General features: G+C 43.6%; 1 protein-coding gene across 1 annotated transcript in view; it reads left to right on the top strand.

Moving 5' to 3' along the window:
- The window catches only part of LOC124044015 (titin-like), a 124,504-nt gene that overhangs the window by 96,049 nt on the left and 8,824 nt on the right, over nt 1–19,631 (top strand). Inside the window, exons 141-170 of the mRNA XM_046363318.1 lie at nt 55–351; nt 550–1,137; nt 1,248–1,550; nt 1,657–1,953; nt 2,057–2,350; nt 2,550–2,849; nt 2,941–3,243; nt 3,419–3,724; nt 3,833–5,599; nt 5,809–6,102; nt 6,236–6,517; nt 6,635–6,934; nt 7,044–9,110; nt 9,207–9,509; nt 9,622–9,933; nt 10,076–10,366; nt 12,477–12,776; nt 12,886–13,191; nt 13,329–13,631; nt 13,813–14,094; nt 14,230–14,823; nt 14,939–15,229; nt 15,316–15,615; nt 15,783–16,085; nt 16,298–16,600; nt 16,716–17,300; nt 17,418–17,723; nt 18,191–18,490; nt 18,613–19,188; nt 19,313–19,618. Coding sequence (XP_046219274.1) covers nt 55–351; nt 550–1,137; nt 1,248–1,550; nt 1,657–1,953; nt 2,057–2,350; nt 2,550–2,849; nt 2,941–3,243; nt 3,419–3,724; nt 3,833–5,599; nt 5,809–6,102; nt 6,236–6,517; nt 6,635–6,934; nt 7,044–9,110; nt 9,207–9,509; nt 9,622–9,933; nt 10,076–10,366; nt 12,477–12,776; nt 12,886–13,191; nt 13,329–13,631; nt 13,813–14,094; nt 14,230–14,823; nt 14,939–15,229; nt 15,316–15,615; nt 15,783–16,085; nt 16,298–16,600; nt 16,716–17,300; nt 17,418–17,723; nt 18,191–18,490; nt 18,613–19,188; nt 19,313–19,618 — 13,359 coding nt within the window. The remainder of the gene's footprint in view (nt 1–54; nt 352–549; nt 1,138–1,247; nt 1,551–1,656; nt 1,954–2,056; nt 2,351–2,549; nt 2,850–2,940; nt 3,244–3,418; nt 3,725–3,832; nt 5,600–5,808; nt 6,103–6,235; nt 6,518–6,634; nt 6,935–7,043; nt 9,111–9,206; nt 9,510–9,621; nt 9,934–10,075; nt 10,367–12,476; nt 12,777–12,885; nt 13,192–13,328; nt 13,632–13,812; nt 14,095–14,229; nt 14,824–14,938; nt 15,230–15,315; nt 15,616–15,782; nt 16,086–16,297; nt 16,601–16,715; nt 17,301–17,417; nt 17,724–18,190; nt 18,491–18,612; nt 19,189–19,312; nt 19,619–19,631) is intronic.

Genomic DNA, 19,631 nt, shown 5'->3' with positions numbered 1-19,631 from the left:
GTTTCTTTTATTATATGATGTTATAAAAATGTCCATGTTTCTTCTTGATTTCAGAAAAACCCAGCCCACCAGCATCACTTGGAGTCACCGATATCACCAAGGAAAGTGTTTCACTTGCTTGGGGAAAGCCCGAGCAAGACGGAGGTAGCAGAATCACCAGTTACCAAATCGATGCTCTTGAGAAGGGTCAGGATAAATGGGTGAATGTTGGTGTCACCAAGTTCACCCACATTGTGGTCTATGGTCTGACGCAAAATGCTGAATACTTCTTCAGAGTTCGTGCTGAAAACCACGCTGGGTTCAGTGATGCTAAAGACATGATTCTGCCTGTAACAGTTAAAGACCAGCATGGTGAGTTGTTCCCCAGTCCTACATTTTATAGTGAGGGTACAAAATTGCTGAGCATAATCCAATATAGTACTACATTATGTGTGTAAAGCTGGTTAAAAAACATATTCTTACATGTAGAGTGTTTCATTTTGATTTGACATCTTCAAATAGATAATAATTATTACTTTTCCTTAATAATGATCCATATTCTTTCAACAGAACCTCCTGAGATCAACATGAAGATGTTCCCCCACAATACCGTCTATGTCAGAGCAGGATCAAACCTGAAATGTGAGATCCCACTTACTGGCAGACCTATGCCAAAGGTTTCTCTTTCAAAGGACAATGTTGCACTGAAGTCAACTATGAGATTCAACTCTGAAGTAACTCCTGAATACCTCATCATTACTCTTCGTGAGAGCATTGCTATTGATTCAGGAAGGTATGACATCTGTGCCTCCAACACAAGTGGAACCACCAAGTCTTTTGTTAACATTGTGGTCCTGGATAGACCAAGCGCCCCAGTTGGTCCTGTGGAAATGACTGACGTGACAGAAGACAGTGTGAGTCTGAAGTGGTGTCCTCCTCGTTATGATGGTGGAAGCACCATTTCAAATTACATCATCCTCAAACGTGAAACAACCAACGCCAACTGGACTGAGATCTCCTCGGCCGTCGCAAGATGCACCATGAAAATCATGAAGCTTACAACAGGACTGGAGTACCAGTTCAGAATCAGGGCTGAGAATCGCTACGGTGTCAGTGAGCACATTGACTCTCCAATCGTCAGAGTAGATCTGCCCTACAGTGAGTTTTATACCACTCTATTAATTTATGTGTTCTGTTCGTACTGTATATATACACCTGCATATTTAAAAAATACGGAATATACAAAATATGATTTTCTTTCATTTTAGCCGTCCCTGTAGCTCCATCAGCTCCTATGGTTACATCTGTAACCAGAGAGAGCATCACTGTAGCCTGGAAGGAGCCAGCCTCCAATGGAGGAAGCCATGTCTTTGGATACCACCTGGAAATAAAGGATAGAAACAGCATCTGTTGGCAGAAGGTTAACAAGACTGTTATCCGTGCCACACACTACAAAGTGCCAGACATTGCTGCCGGCCTCATCTATGAGTTCAGGGTTACAGCAGAAAACGCAGCTGGATGCAGTCCGCTCAGCAAAATCTCAGACGCAGTACTTGCAATTGACGCTTGCGGTAAGTCGACTTGGTTACTGTCATTTTCATGATTGAATACTACTGTGTGTCCTCTAAACTTAACAAATCATCTACGGTATCTGAACCTCCACATCTGTTTTTGCAGAGCCTCCAACCAATGTCAGGATCACTGACATCACAAAGACTTCCATCAGCATCGCATGGCAGAAGCCCAATTATGATGGCGGTAGCAAGATCACAGGATACCTGATTGAGAAGAAAGAGGGCCAGAAGGACAGATGGACGAAGGCTAACTTGACCAATGTTTCTGACACACATTATACTGTGACAGAACTTACTCAGGATGAGACCTATGAATTCAGAATCATGGCAAAGAATGCAGTTGGATCAATTAGCAATCCATCCATCATTGCAGGCCCTGCAACTTGCGTGGATACATATGGTGGGTTATGTTCCAAATATGATAAAAGTAGGAATTTAACATTTCATTGAACATTCCATTGAACTATTAGTTAATGTTATGCATCTCATGTGTTATATCATAGGTGCCCCTGAGATTGAAATTCCTGATGAATATCGCGAGGTTGTGAAACACAAAGCTGGAACCACTGTCGAGCTTAGATTTGGAATCATTGCCAAACCAGCACCGACAATTGAGTGGTACAAGGACAGAAAGGAACTTGAGTCCGGTGCCCAGGCTCAACTGGTACAGAAGAACGCTGCTGATAGTTCCACTCTTATCATCAGGGATACCACACGTCTCAACTCTGGAACATATGAGATGAGGCTTAAAAACTCTTTGGGCTCAGCATATGCCTATGTCAGAGTACAAATTCTTGGTACGTATTGCTCCTTATCATTTTTATTTTGGTACCTATATGTCTACACTGTTGGCACAGTATCGAAAATCATATGGAAAGTTACTCAATACTCAATAGTCAATACTCAATAGTTACTCAATATCTCTAATTAGCAAATAACCAAAACAATTCATGTGCAAAGTGACATAGTATTATTCAAATGTTTTGTCTTTATTAGATAAACCAGGACCACCACCTGGCGAGATTCAGCTCAAAAAGGTCACTGCTAACAGTATCACCATAATGTGGGATCCTCCTGAGGACGAGGGTGGCGCAATGGTAACCCACTACATTGTGGAGAAACGGGAGGCCAGTAGAATTCAATGGTCCATTATCTCTGAGAATTGGGCGGAATGTATTGTGAATGTCCCAAGACTGATCAAAGGCAATGAGTACATCTTCAGAGTCCGAGGAGTGAACAAATATGGAGTTGGAGACCCACTGGAATCTGAACCCGTAGAAGCAAAGAATGCATTTGGTAAGGATAAAACAAGCAACATCTGTCCAGCTACCTGAACATATTGTATTTTGGTCCCAACGTGATCTAACATGAATATATTATTTTGCAGTTCCTCCAAGTCAACCTTCCAAGCCTCAAGTCACCATGATCACACACTCCTCAATGACGGTGGTATGGGAAAGACCTGGAATTGATGGTGGAAGTGACATTGATGGATATTACCTGGAAAAACGAGAGAAGACAAGCTTGCGTTGGTTCAAGGTTATCAAAAACACCATTCGTGATACAAGACAGAAAGTCAGCAACCTGCTCACTGGAAAGGACTATCAATATCGTGTATGTGCTGTCAATAAGGCTGGAGCTGGTCCATACTCCGAAGAGTCTGACCTCTTCAAAGCTGCTGATGCAGTTGGTATGTTATTCTCCTCATTGCCATCCTGGAACATAACATTTACATTTGGGTTATTTGGCAGACACTCTTATCCACAACAACTTACAGTCAGAACATAGCATGTTTCATGTTTCTTCTACTACTTGTTCATTACATTTCTCTTACATTTGACAATGTATTTTTTTCTTAATTTTAGACCCACCAGGTGAACCAACCAAACTCAGAGTGGTCGACTCCACCAAAACATCCATCACCCTGGGCTGGGTGGCGCCAGTGTATGATGGTGGCAGCGAGATCACCAGCTATATCGTTGAGCAGATGACCTCTGAAGAAAGGGAATGGACTGTCATCAGCCACAACGGAGAAGTGAGGACAACAGAGTATGTTGTGAATCACCTGAAACCAGGAACCTATTACTTCTTCCGTGTATCTGCTGTCAACTGTCTGGGACCCAGTCAACCAATCGAGATGTACCAGCCTGTTCAATCCAAGGATATTCTTGGTTCGTATTCAAATATTCACAGCATTCTATTAATATGTTAACATTGTACCTATTGCACTAGTACCAAATCTCTTACCTATTTTTCTTTCTCTCCTATCCGTCTAACAGAGGAGGCCGATCTTGATTTGGATGTTCCCATGACGACTCAATACACCGCCAAGGCAGGAAGGGATATCGAGGTGTTTATTCCACTGAAGGGCAGACCTGCACCAAACTGTACATGGAGAAGACATGACAAGAACATGGCCAGCGATGCAAGATACACTATCACCAGCACAGAACGTACAACAGTTCTTGTCATTCCAAAGGTCACCCGCGACGACTGTGGCAAATACTACCTGGAGATTGAGAACGGTGTTGGCGAGTCCAAGTTCATCACTGTGTCTGTTAAGGTTCTTGACACCCCATCCACTTGCCAAAAACTGATCATCAAGAATGTCACCAGAGGCAAGTTGACCCTGAGCTGGGAAGCTCCTCTGATCGATGGTGGTTCCCCAATCACCAACTACATTGTGGAGAAGAAAGATGCTAACAACAGAGCGTATACAGTCGTGTCATCAGAGTGCCCCAACACATCATACAAGATCGACGGTCTGTCAGATGAAATCGCCTACTTCTTCAGAGTGTCTGCTGAGAATGAGCATGGTACTGGTGATACATGTGAGACTGCAGAGCCAGTCAGGGCCACTGAGACCCCCGGACCAGTCAAAGAGCTGGTCATGACAGACGCTACTAAGACATCAGTGACTCTTCACTGGACCAAGCCTGACCATGATGGAGGTAGCCACATTTCGGACTATGTCATTGAGACGAAAACTAAAGAGGAAGAATCCTGGACTGTTGCTACAACATGCAAGCGTTGCACATGTGAAGTTAAAAACCAGAAGGAAAATTCTGTTGTGAACTTTAGGGTGTATTCTAAGAATGAGAAGGGCATCAGTGACTTCTCTGAGATTGGGCCCATAACAGTAAAGGAGTTTATTATACCACCTGAGGCCAACATGATAGATTATCCGAATGGCGAACTCTTTGTTCGTGTCGGTCAAAACATCCATATTGAAATGCCATTTAAGGGTAAACCAAAGCCATCTGTTGGATGGATGAAGGAAAACATTCCTTTGAAAGAAAGTGAACAGATTCGCTTCCGTGAAACAGACAACAAAGTGTCTATAACAGTCAGAAGCGCAAAGAAAGAGAATGCAGGCCTATACACATTGGTTCTGAACAACAAGCTTATCAAGAACTTCTTTGACATCAATGTGATCACTCTCGGACCCCCCTCTGTGCCAGTTGGACCGGTCCGATTTGATGAGGTCAAAGCACAGGGCATCATTATATCTTGGGATGAACCACAGGACAATGGAGGTGGAGACATCACTTGCTACAGTGTGGAGAAACGAGAGACGGCCCAGGCTAACTGGAAGATGGTTTGCTCCAGTGTGGTGAGGACAACGTTCAAGATACCCAACCTGGTCAAGGGCACAGAGTACCAGTTTAGAATACGTGCAGAGAACAAATACGGAGTGAGCGATCCTTTGAATTCACCAGACGTGATCGCCCAACACCAGTACATGCCACCAGGTGCACCAGGAAAACCAGTCACATACAACGTTACCAGTGACGGCATGACTATCCAATGGGAAGCACCCAGCTTTGATGGTGGCTCACCAATCACCGGCTACCATGTTGAGAAGAAGGACAGAAACAGCCTGCTGTGGACTAAAGTAAATTCCAGCATCATCTCTGCCCGTGACTACAGAATCATTCAGTTGATTGAAGGACTGGAGTATTCCTTCAGAGTCTATGCAGAGAATAATGCTGGCCTGAGTCCCGTCAGTGAACAGAGCAAACATGCCCTCGCAATCTCCCCAGTTGGTGAGTATAAAATATTTATGACTGTCTATGACAGATGTTGTAATGTCTTGTGTAGCTGTTATAACGGCTTTATGAATGCATACATAATGGGGACTACAGTAAAGTGTTACCTTGTTGTTTTTTCCTCAATGAACAGTCTGCTATCATGAACATACATTCTTTATGAACATACAATACTTCAGCAACCTGACCTTTCCTTTCCCCCCTAGATCCACCTGGTACTCCTAACGTCATTGATGTCACAAGAGATACAGTCACTCTCAAATGGGATATACCCAAGAAAGATGGAGGATTTAAGATTGTGGCATACAGTGTGGAGAGACGTCAAGGTCGAGGCAAATGGTTGAGATGCAACTTCACCGACATAAGTGATTTGCAATTCACCATCACAGGACTTTCGCCTGGTGATCGCTATGAATTCAGAGTGATTGCCAGAAATGCTGTCGGTACAGTCAGTCCACCCTCACAGTCATCGGGCTATGTCATGACAAAAGATGAAAGTGGTAATTATACATTATATTAAATAAACATTATACGGTACATTATACAACCTGTTTATTTTGTCTGACTATCTAAGTTTGTCTCTATGTGATTACATTTATCATTAATTTCATGTCTTTGTGTCTCTCTGTTTAGTTTCTCCCGACATTGAGTTCAGAGCCGACACTGCTCTTGTGTACAAGGCTGGTGAAAACATCAAACTAAACTGTAGTATCACGGGTCGACCAGTGCCGCAGGTCATATGGTACAAGGACGGTAAAGAGATTGACAAGATGATGTTGATTGATATTACCACTAACATCGGCTCCAGCCACCTGTTCATCAGAGATGCTGATCGCGACCATCGCGGAGTGTACATGGTGGAAGCCAAGAACAGCTCTGGAACTAAGACAGAGAGTGTCAACATCAGAGTCTCAGGTTGGTTTATAGATAAAAAGAGTTACATTATTTATTTTCCCTCAAATTGTGATGCAGATGATTTAACAACAAGTGGGTGAATTCATGCTTACCATTAACAATGTATGCTTTCTTTAGATACCCCTGGACCACCTGAGGGACCAGTGCGTTTCACTGGTATCACTGCAGAAAAGGCAACTGTCTGGTGGAACCCCCCAGAGAACGATGGATGTGCTGCAATCCTCTGTTATACAGTGGAAAAGAGAGAAACATCTAGGATCTCCTGGGCAATGATGACAAGCAAGTGTGAAGCTTGTTCATTCAACGCCACCAAGCTGATCAAGGGCAACGAGTACCAGTTCCGTATCTCTGCTGTCAATAAGTTCGGAGTTGGACGTCCTCTCGACTCTGATCCATTCATTGCACAGATGCAATTCAGTAAGTTCCATCAAACAACAAGATCTAAAGAGATGACTGACACATAAGTATTTGTTATTAACTTAAATTGTTATGTTTAACTAAAACAAACAAATGTTTTATTTCACAGCCGTTCCAGAAGCCCCAGGAACACCAGACGCCACAAATGTGACTGGAGACACCATCACAATAGGCTGGACAAGACCCAGATCAGATGGTGGAAATGAGATCAAACACTACATCCTGGAGAGACGTGAGAAGAAGAGCTTGCAATGGGTGAAGGTTTCATCCAAGAGACCAATCACTGAGCTCAGACACAGAGTGACACACCTGAACGAAGGTAATGAATATGAATTCCGTGTCATGGCTGAAAACGGTGCCGGAATCGGACCAGCAAGCAGCACATCAAGACTCTTTAAGTGCAGAGAGCCTACAAGCGCACCAAGTGCTCCTTCTCTGGTGAAGGTCACCGACTCCACAAAGTCGTCTGTCACCCTGGAATGGATCAAGCCTGTGTTTGACGGTGGTATGGAGATCATTGGCTACGTCATTGAGATGTGCAAGGCAAGCCTTAATGAATGGCACCAAGTCAACAGAGCAACTTGCATCAACACAAGATACACCGCTAAAGGTTTAACGGCTGGAGAGGAATATAGGTTCCGTGTGCGTGCAGTGAATGGGTCTGGAAAAGGAGAAGCATGTGCAGTTCCTAATCCAGTGCAAGCTGTTGATAGACTGACGTCACCAGAAATCACCCTTGATGCAGACTTCAAACAGACACACGTTGTGAAGAACGGGGCCACCGTCACTCTTCATATTGCCTTCTGTGGTAAACCAACTCCGCTGGCTACATGGACCAAGGCAGGTGGTGAACTTGGTGTTATGGCAGATGTCAACACAACTGACACATACAGTACCTTGACCATTGAGAGCTGTACCAGATTTGACTCTGGAAAATACACCTTGTTGCTTGAGAACAACGGGGGCCGAAAATCTATCACATTGACCGTGAAGGTGCTTGATACACCTGGACCTCCAGGAGCTATCAGCTTTAAGGATGTGACCAGGGGAGCTCTGACAATGCTGTGGGACGCTCCAGCCAACGACGGTGGAGCCCGTATTCAGCACTACATCGTAGAAAAGCGTGAGGCTAGTCGTCTCAGCTGGAAGTCAGTCAGCGAAAAATCCTCACGCCAAATGATCAGAATGACCAACCTAGAAATAGGTGTACCTTACCTGTTCAGAGTCATCGCTGAAAATACATATGGCAGGGGAGAACCCTGTGAGATGATTGAACCGATCACTGCAACTGAGGTCCCTGCTCCACCCAAGAGTCTTGACGTTATTGACACTACTAATTCTACTGCTATCTTGGCCTGGCTGAAACCTGAACACGACGGTGGCAGCCGCATCACAGGTTACATTGCTGAGGCCAAAGCAAAGGGCTCTGATCGCTGGATTGTTGGCGGTCAAACCAAACACCTAAAGTTAGTCATTGACGGCTTGATTGAGAACACAGAATATGACTTCCGCGTCAAGGCTATCAATGAGGCTGGTATCAGTGTCCCAAGAGATGCCTTAGCATCCGTTGTCATCAAGGAGCCCAAGATTGAGCCCACAGCAGATCTCAGTGGCATAAATAACCAGCTCATCACATGCAAGACTCACAATGCATTCACCATTGATATCCCCATCAGTGGCAGACCAGCTCCAAAAGCCACCTGGAAACTGGAGGAGATGAAGCTAAAAGAGACTGATAGAGTGATCATCAAGACTACTACAGAAAGAACCACCCTGGTGGTAAAAGACAGCAAGAGAGGAGACAGTGGAAAATACTACCTCACTCTGGACAATGCCGCCGGAGCAAAGACATTTGCTGTTACTGTCAACGTTGTTGGAAGACCCACTCCACCAGTAGGACCCATTGAAATCTCTGAAGTGTCATCAGAGGGCTGCTCATTGGCTTGGACAGCACCAGAGGATGACGGTGGAACAGATATCGACAACTACATTATTGAGAAACGTGAATCTGGATCTACATCCTGGCAAGTGGTGAACTCAAGTTGTAAACGCACCACGATCAAAGTAAGCCATCTGACCAAATACATGGAGTACACCTTCCGTGTCTCTGCTGAGAGCAAGTATGGCGTCAGCAAGTCCATTGAGTCTTCAGCTGTTGTCATTGAGCATCCATTTGGTAAGTTCATGTGTAAAATCAATTTACATTTGCTTTAATGGTTTGAAAATGTGAAGACACTAATAATTAATTGTTTTGTCTTATTCTCAATATCAGTTCCACCAAGTCCACCAACTCGCCCAGATGTGGTGTCAGTATCTGCTACGGCTATTGGCATCAAGTGGGATCTGCCATACGCTGATGGCGGCAGTAAGGTGACTGGATACTGGATAGAGAAGAAGGAGAGAAACACCATTCTTTGGGTCAGGGAGAACAAACTTCCATGCCTGGATACCCAATACAAAGTCTCTAGTCTCATTGAAGGCCTGGAGTACCAGTTCAGAGTTTATGCTATGAATATTTCTGGTCTCAGCAAAGCCAGTGAGGCCTCAAGACCAGTAGTGGCTTTGAACCCAGTCGGTAAGTGCAACATTCAAAGGACATTTTTCTAAATATTTGGACTCTCTGGAATGTTCCATGTTGACCGGTGACCTTTGCACTGATTGTACATTCTCATTTTGTCTCCATGTAGATCCTCCTGTTAAACCTGAGGTGACTGATGTCACAAGGTCCTCAGTAACTATTGCATGGGGTATACCATTCAATGATGGGGGCAGCAAGATTGTCGGATACATCGTGGAGCGCAAGCCGTGGAGTGATGATGAGTGGGATAACGCCCGCTGGTTGAAATGTAACTACACCACCATCACAGAGACTCACTTCACAGTTGGAGGACTGGGTGAAGCAGAAATCTTTGAATTCCGTGTCATTGCCAAAAATGGAGCTGGAGTTCACAGTGCACCATCTGAAACAACAGGACCGATCACCTGCAAGGACGAATACAGTAAGATACTACTGTTAGATAATGTTACGTTACTGTCAAGTTTATGCATATGTATATATATATATATACACATATTTATATATTAATATATATATATATGTATGTATTATTTCATAATTTATATTTTATTTTTGTCTTATAGCTCCTCCCAAGGCTGAACTTAACAGCTCTCTTGTTGGAGAGCATGTCACTATCCGGGCTGGATCAGACCTGGTCCTTGATGGTGTAATTGGTGGTAAACCCGAACCCATAGTATGGTGGGCCAAAGGTGACAAGGTGCTGGAGCTGGGAGAGAAATACTCCCTGACATACACCAGTTCAAGAGCCATGGCCATCATCAAGTCCTGCAACAGAAACGACACAGGAAGATACGTTCTGACCGTGAAGAACGCCAGTGGAACCAAGACAGCGTCTGTCAACGTTAAAGTACTCGGTAAGAACATAAAGTAGACACAAAGACATATACACTTGCAATGACATGGAAACAAAATAGTTTTCAACTAAATGTTATTATATTACTATAATACAGTGGTGGTTGGTGCCGTTTAAGATGAGGGAGGACAATGTTTTTTAAAATGAGAATGGTCTTACTGTATTTCTATTACAGCATGTTGGATTACTCTCATTCATATTCCATTTACCCAGCTCATTTTCCCTATACCGATCATGAGATTACTACAACGTAGCCTATGAATGGAAGTTTACAACATAGGTACACTGGTTGACAGAAATTTGAGTAATCAAGGTGACAGACAGTGACACATTCAATACTGCCTTGAACACTCTTCCCTGCATCTAGCTGATCTAGGGTGTAATCATTAGTCTAATAGTTGCAAACAAGAGTTCAGGTATGTTTTCCCTGTTTTGTTCTGTTTTCCTCCATTTAAGAATTGGCTGAATGACTACACCCCTGATCACACGCAAACACAATTAACTTTCATAGCAGCCACATACATGATCACTTTGTAGCTATAATTCCTTCTTGCATCTACGTGCTCTGGCACCGGTTAGTTGAGGTAGTATGTTCATGTAGGTAGAGTTATTAAAGTGACTATGCATAGATAACAACAGAGAGTAGCAGCAGTGTAAAGTGGGGGGGGGAGCAATGCAAATAGTCTGGGTAACCATTTGATACTCAGGAGTATTTTGGCTTGGGGGTGGAAGCTGTTTAGAAGTTTCTCGGACCTAGACTTGGCGCACCGGTACCGCATTGCGGTAGCAGAGAGAACATTCGCTAGCTAAGTAAATTAAAGTGAAAAATTAATATATATATATACACACATAGCTCTCTCTCTTTTTTTGTATTCTTTTTTTTTTACCCCTTTTTCTCCACAATTTTGTGGTATCCAATTGGTAGTTACAGTTTTGTCTCATCGCTGCAACCCCCGTATGAACTCGGGAGAGGCGAAGGTCGAGAGCTGTGAAAGACTACACAAAGGAGTCTGTCGTCATTACATGGGACATACCAACTATTGACGGTAGAGCCCCTGTGAACAACTACATTATTGAGAAACGTGAAGCTTCAATTTAATCCTACAAAACAGTTACAGCAGAATGCAGGAAGACCTTGTTCAGAATTACTGGCCTGGAGGAATCAGTACACTACTTCTTCAGAAACTCAACCCAACCAAGCACTGCTTCTTGACACAATGCACACTTAACCCGGAAGCCAGCCGCACCAATGTGTCGGAGGAAATACCGTACACCTTGCGACTGTGTCAACGTGCACTGCGCCCAGCCCGCCACAGGAGTCACTAGTACGAGATGGGACAAGGACATCACTGCCGGCCAAACCCTCCCCTAAACAGGACGACGCTGGGCCAATTGTACGCCGCCCCATGAGTCTCCCGGTCGCGGCCGGTTGCGACAGAGCCTGTACTCGAACCCTGAATATCTCGTGGCACAGCAGGCTAGCTCTCTCTCTTGCTTCTCCTTAATTTTTAAAGAAATTGTTGTGTTCAAAACTGTTCAACTATTGTCTTTCTCTCTCTTTGAGTCAATTACTCACCACATTTTATGCACTGCAGTGCTAGCTAGCTGCAGCTTATGCTTTCAGTACTATATTCATTCTCTGATCCTTTGATTGGATGAATCACGTCAATTCTTGCTGCAAGAGCTCTGATAGGTTAGAGGACGTCTTCCGGGAAGTTGTCATAATTACTGTGTAAGTCTACAGAAGGGGGTGAGAACCATGAGCCTCCTAGGCTTTGTATTGAAGTCAATATACCCAGAGGAGGACAGAAACTAGAAGTCCTCCGGCTATACCATGGTGCTACCATACAGAGTGCTGTTGAGGCTACTGTAGACCTTCATTGCAAAACAATGAATGTTTACAGTGTGTCTACAGTGTGTTTTAGTCAATTATTTGGTGATGTGAATATATATATTATAGTACAGTTTTATCTTAAAAGGATCACGGTTTTTTTATGTTTCACAATTACATGTTTATGAAATTCACTGTGGACGATGGTCCTCCCCTTACTCCTCTGAAGAGACTCCACTGTTATAATAACCCAATTTAATGTTTCACTCTGTATTTCCAGATACACCAGGGCCTCCTGAGGAAAAGGTCACAATCACCAGGGTGACAGAGGAGAAGTGCACTGTGTCTTGGAAGATCCCTCTGGAGGACGGTGGAGATCTTGTCACTCATTACATTGTTGATAGACGTGAGACCAGCAGACTCAACTGGGTGATCATGGAGACCGAGTGCAAGACTCTGTCCTGTGTCAGCTCCAAACTGATCAAGAATAACGAGTACGTCTTCCGTGTCAGAGGAGTAAACAAGTTCGGACCTGGTGTGCCTTTGGAGTCCGAGCCTGTTATCGCCAGAAACGCATACAGTAAGCATGCATTCAGTGGCCATGTCCTTTTAATAGATGCAATACAATTGTTGTCTTATTCAAAGCCCAAATCTTATTAAACATGTTTTATTTTCCTTTATCATTGCAGCTGTCCCATCTCAACCTGGAGCACCAGAAGTCACGGCTGTAGGAAAGGAGCACGTCATCATTGAATGGATGAAACCTGAAAGTGATGGCGGAAGTGAGATCAAGAATTACCTGGTGGACAAACGTGAGAAGAGCAGTTCCAGATGGACCAGGGTCAATAAGACCTTTACCATCTATGACATCCGCCTGAAGATCTCTGGTTTGCTGGAAGGCAGTGACTACCAGTTCCGTGTTACAGCTGTGAATACAGCTGGAAACAGCCAGCCCAGTGAAGCCTCTCACTATGCCTACTGTAGAGAGCCAACATGTACGTGATCAAAAAGTCATAGTCTAGATTTTAGTAACCATATGAGGTCCATCTTTATAATCTTACCATTGACTTATGGTTGACTTCTGAAACACTGCTGCTGCTGAATGACTCATACTGTATTTTGTGTTTTCCAGACACTCCAGCCCCTCCTTCAATTCCACGAGTGGTAGATTCCACCAAGCATAGCATTAGCTTGCAATGGACCAGACCCATGTATGATGGTGGCGCTGATGTTGTTGGCTACGTGGTGGAGGTGCTTGAGGAAGGAACCGAGCAGTGGTACAGGGCCACTCAGAAGACTTTAAAGACCAATGCGTTTGTTGCCACTGGACTTCAAAGCAACAAGAAGTACAGTTTCCGTGTCGCAGGAGTCAATAGCAATGGCACTGGGGAATTCAGCGAACCTAGTGTGGAAATTGAGCCTGTTGAGAAACTCTGTACGTTTGTTCTTATGCTTTTACTGTCAATAATTCACAATGGCAGCATGTTTGTATGTAAAGGGTTAACCGCAGTTTAAACCAATGTCTACATTGAATCAAAGACCCTCTTTTTAGACTTATAGTTGGTAAATGTGCTGTTATTATGTTGTAAACGTGCTGTAATTTTTTGTCACAACAGCAATCCCTGATCTTGAGCTCCCTGATGATCTGAAGAAGATTGTGTGTCTGCGAGCTGGTAACACTCTTAGGCTGTTCGTCAATGTGGCTGGAAGACCGGCTCCTGTACTGACCTGGAGGAAACCTGGCATTGATCTGCAGAGCCGTGGATTCATTGATACAACTGATAGTTATACTCAACTAATCGTTGAGAAGGTCCATCGTTACGATGCCGGCAAATACACCATTGAGGCTGAAAATCCATCTGGCAAGAAGTCAGCAACTATTCTCGTCAAGGTTTATGGTATGTTATTGGTTACGTTGACATACTTAAGATGGTTAAAAGATTAGGAACTATCTGTGAACCATATAATTACCTATAGAATAGTGAATCGTCATGTGCTGTGAACAGTCAGTTAATCCTCTCTGTATTTTCCAGACACTCCTGGACCACCCGGTTCAGTTAGAGTCAAAGACTACACAAAGGAGTCTGTCGTCATTACATGGGACGTACCATCTATTGACGGTGGAGCCCCTGTGAACAACTACATCATTGAGAAACGTGAAGCTTCAATGAAATCCTACAAAACAGTTACAACAGAATGCAGGAAGACCTTGTTCAGAATTACTGGCCTGGAGGAATCAGTACACTACTTCTTCAGAGTGTTACCAGAGAACATATATGGTGTTGGAGAACCATGTGAAACCCCTGAATCAGTGTTGATTTGTGAAGTACCCAGCCTTCCTCAGGATCTGCACATTGTGGATATTGGAAAGTCCTCTGCCATACTTAACTGGGAGAAACCTCTTCATGATGGTGGAAGCAGACTGACGGGCTACGTCATTGAAGCTAACATCGTTGGATCAGACAGATGGAGTGCAGTGGCCACCGTTAAACAGTCCATGTCCCAGCACACCGTCACTGGTCTGACAGAGAAGGAGACTTATCTCTTCAGAATCAGAGCTACCAACACCAGAGGAGTTAGCGAACCTAGGGAGATTACAGGACCTGTGGTCATTCAGGAACAACTACGTATGTTATATTCTGATTCTTATGCTACACACATGGCAGTTAATCTATTTAAAAATTAAAGCTTTGATACATCTTCAGATGGTCTAATTTTCCCCAAAAATATTTCCTTTTACAGTGGCACCCTATATTGATCTGGCCGGCATTCCACAGAAGGTTGTCCATGTGCCAGCCGGCAAACCAATCGACCTCAATATTCCTATAAAGGCCAGACCTGCTCCAGTTTGCACCTGGTCCTTCAATGGTGCTAAAATGAAGGATAGTCTTGACCGGGTTAAGATTGTGTCAAATGGAAAATACACCAAACTGACTGTCCGTGAGACAACCATTGATGACACTGGTAGCTACACTCTTCAAGTAAAGAATTCTGTAGGAACTGCGACAGAGATACTTAAAATTATCATTCTTGGTAAGTGTGTGTGTTTTTGGATTGTGTGTTCTTATGTTTTTGTATTGGAATATTCTAAATACTACTGTCTGCTTATTTCTGTCTAGATAAACCTGGAATACCTATTGGACCGATCACAGTTGATGCCGTTGATGCCACATCTGTAACAGTCAGCTGGGAGCCACCAGAAAAGGATGGCGGCTCCAACGTTAGTGGCTATGTTGTTGAGCAGCGTGACGCTCACCGCCCCGGATGGCTGCCAGTGTCCGAATCTGTCACAAGACCCACATTCAAGTTCACCAGATTGTCTGAGGGAACTGAATACGTGTTCCGTGTGGCTGCAACAAACCGCTTTGGCATTGGGGGATTCTTGCAGTCTGAAGTTGTTGAATGCAAGAGTCTCAAGAGTAAGTCATCATAAATCCTAAAACACAGTACATTTAACCTTTTGACAAAATGTATTATACACTATAATTAAAACACAAAAACAGTGTACTTCATTTGGAGGAAGTTAAAGAAAAGGGATGATGGTGGCTATAACTGATCTCATTTGAAATCTCTAATCTCTCCACAGCCGTACCCAGTGCACCAAACCGACCTGATGTACTGGATGTGACTCATGAGGGAATGACCATCACATGGCAGCCACCAGAAGAAGATGGAGGCTCCCAAGTGTCTGGATATATAATTGAGCGCAAGGAGGTCAGATCTGAAAGGTGGATGAGCATCGTTAAGAACCCAGTCACCATGACCAGATACAGATCATCAGGTCTGTGCGAAGGCAATGAGTATGAGTACCGCGTGATCGCCCTCAACTCCAGAGGCTCGAGCAAACCCAGTATGGCATCTAAACCAGCTATCGCCATGGATCCCATCGGTATGCCTCTGTAATCCTGTCCTTAGTTGTTGTGTCCCATATAAGAAACATTGAAATAAGCAGTAAATTATGTAATTACTATGTTTAACTTTTTTGTAATGTGTTATTCAACTCAATGATTTATGGGTCAAAATGTCCTTGCAACTTAGTTTCTACCATTTTCAAACTTGTGTATATGACCAAAACTATTATATTTGTCTTTATCTAAACAGAGCCTCCTAGTGCACCACAGTTCCCCATGGTCACAGACACAACCAGGACGTCTGTGTCTCTAGCCTGGAGTCCTCCAGAGGAAGAGGGTGGTTCTGTCATCACTGGTTACCTGATTGAGATGCAGAAGGTGGATCAGGTGGAATGGACCATGTGCAACACAACACCCATAAAGATCTGTGAATACACTCTGACGCACATGCCTCAGGGAGCTGAGTACAAGTTCCGTGTGATGGCCTGCAACGCTGGTGGACCCGGAGAGCCAGTCGAGATCCCAGGAATCGTCAAGGTTACAGAAATGCTTGGTAAGGGATACAATTATGTGTATAGCGTACCAGGAAGAGCTGTATTTTGTATTTTGCTTTTGAAGCTTGTGTCAAATGTGAACTAACTTAACAATGTCTGTATGCTTCATTTCAGACTATCCCGATTATGAACTGGACCTCAAATATGAGGAAGGCTATGTGGTCAGACAGGGAGGGGTCATCAGGCTGTCTGTGCCCATCAAGGGTAAACCAGTCCCTATTTGCAAGTGGACAAAGGAAGGCCGAGATATCTCTCACAGAGCTATGATTGCCACCAATGATGATATCACTGAACTTGTGATCAAAGAAGCCCACAGAGATGACACTGGCACATATGACCTGGTCCTGGAGAACAAATGTGGCAGGAAGGCTGTCTACATCAATGTTAAAGTGATTGGACGTCCAGACGCACCGGAAGGTCCCCTTGAGTTTGATGATATCCAGGCTCGCTCTGTAAGAGTCAGCTGGAGACCTCCCTCTGAAGACGGTGGCTCTGATATCCTGGGTTACATCGTTGAAAGGCGAGAGGTATCAAAGGTAGCATGGTACACTGTGGACTCAAGAGTGGTGGACACAGCTCTGGTGGTCAAGGGGCTGAAGGAGAATGTTGAATACCATTTCAAGATCACTGCTGAAAACCAGTTTGGTGTGAGCAGATCTCTCAAATCAGATGAATGTGTCACTCCAAAGACACCGCTGTGTAAGTATTTTTGAATGTTCATAATTATTGTTCTGCAAATATAAAATGTGTTTTCTTGTGTTATCACTCCTCAGTTCTTCTATTTACAATTATGCAATTCTCATTTCTATACAACAGCTCCACCAGAACCTCCAATCAACCCACCAGAAGTTATGGATGTCACAAAGAGCACTGTTGCTCTATCTTGGGGCAGACCAAAAGATGATGGTGGCGCCCGCATTACAGGATACTACGTTGAGAGGAGAGAGGTGTCCACAGAGAAGTGGGTGCGTCACAACAAGACACACATCACCACTACAATGTACACTCTCACTGGACTCATCCCTGACGCTGAATATCTGTTCCGTGTCGTGGCACAAAACGACATCGGTCAGAGTGAACCTGGACCAGTATCTGAAAATGTTATATGCAAAGATCCATTCGGTATGTATTTAATAGGCCTTTCGATTATATATTTAAAGCTGCAATATGTAACTTTTTGGGTGACCCGACAAAATGAACATAGAAATTGTAGTTATAGATCTGTCAATCTCATTGAAAGGAAGTGTAAGAAGTGGTAGATCTGTTCTGTGTGCTAATTATATGCTTCCTGTTCTTAAGTTTTGTTTTTGCGTCTTTTACGTTCAGTTTCAAACAGCTGAAATTACAATATATTTGGTTATGGAACAGATGTTTCATAGCAGTTTAGATGGTACCATGATTTTCTACACAATGACATCTTGTTTTGTCAAAAACTGAAATTAGGCGAACTATTCGAATTTTAGCAAACAGGAATTGGCGATTTCTGCATATTGCACCTTTAATAATACATATAAATATTATAAATAATACAATACTTAAATAAGATTTTTTTTGTAATTGCATGGTTACTTCTCTCTCTCTTTGAATAGACAAACCCAGTCAACCAGGTGAGATTGATATAATCTCCGTTGCCAAAGACTGCATCACTATTCACTGGCTGCGCCCAGAATGCGATGGTGGCAAAGAGATCCTGGGTTACTGGATTGAGTTCAGACAGGCAGGTGAAAGTGCCTGGAAGAAATGCAACAAGGAGCGTTCCAAGGACAGACAGTTCACCATGGGTGGTCTGATGGAGGCTACAGAGTACGAGTTCAGAATCCTTGCAGAAAATGAAACAGGAATGAGTAGACCTCGCAGGACCGCCATGGGCATCAAGACTAAACTGAGCTGTACGTTGGCATAATATTTTCATAAAATACTCTAAGCGCCTTAGATTACAAAAATAATTGATTAAAAAGTATCATTGCTATTCATTAGAAATAATGTTCATGCTCTGTTTATGTTTCAACAGTGGGAGAGGCTCCTAGTCTCAAGGAAGACATGGCAGATGTCATCACAAAACTTGGTGAATCAGGAACTCTGACATGCCAGATTATTGGACGTCCCCTTCCTGACATCAGATGGTACAGATATGGCAAGGAGCTGATCCAGAGCCGCAAGTACAAGATGAGTTCTGATGGTCGCAACCATTCACTGACAGTGGCCACAGATGAACAGGAAGATGAGGGCATATACACTTGCAGAGCCGCCAATGAAGCCGGTGAAACAGAGTCCAGCGGCAAGCTGCGCTTGCAGGCCGCACCTGCTTTCCACCCTGGATTCCCATTGAAGGAGAAATACACTGCAGGGTGTGGAACAAGTCTTCGTCTCCATGTTGTCTACATTGGCCGTCCAATTCCACAAATCATGTGGTTCTATGCAAAGAAGCCGCTTAACGCGTCTGAAAACGTGATAATTGAAAACACTGAGAGTTACACTCATCTGGTTATAAGGAATGTACAGCGCAAAACAAATGCTGGAAGATACAAGGTGCAATTGACCAACAAATTTGGAACTGTTGAAACCACACTCAAGGTTGAAATTCAAGGTAACAATTTTTTTTAAACTATTATTGTAATAATATAATTGCTTAGTTTATTAACATAACCAATGTTGTGCACGACCAACAGAGAATTTGTTATCTAAATGTTGATTTTAACTTTTTATTCCAGATAAACCTACCAAACCTGAGGGACCTATTGTTGTTGATGCTGTGTTGAAGAGTGCAGTGATCATCAGCTGGAAACCACCAAAGGATGATGGCGGATCAATGATCACCAACTACATTGTGGAAAAACGAGAAGCAAAGGAAGGCGAGGAGTGGCATCTGGTCTCATCGTCAGTCTCAGGAAACACTTGCAGGATTCAAAATCTGATTGAAAGTGCTGGATACTACTTCCGTGTTTCTGCTCAGAACCAATATGGAGTCAGTGAGGCACTTGAAGTTCCTGGTGTTCTCATTATCAAAAGTCCATTCGGTAAGTATGCTTG

This window comes from Oncorhynchus gorbuscha, linkage group LG09, assembly GCF_021184085.1.
Source record: "Oncorhynchus gorbuscha isolate QuinsamMale2020 ecotype Even-year linkage group LG09, OgorEven_v1.0, whole genome shotgun sequence".
In the NCBI taxonomy this organism is placed as follows: Eukaryota; Metazoa; Chordata; class Actinopteri; order Salmoniformes; family Salmonidae; genus Oncorhynchus; species Oncorhynchus gorbuscha.
This window is presented reverse-complemented; position numbering and strand designations above follow the sequence as displayed.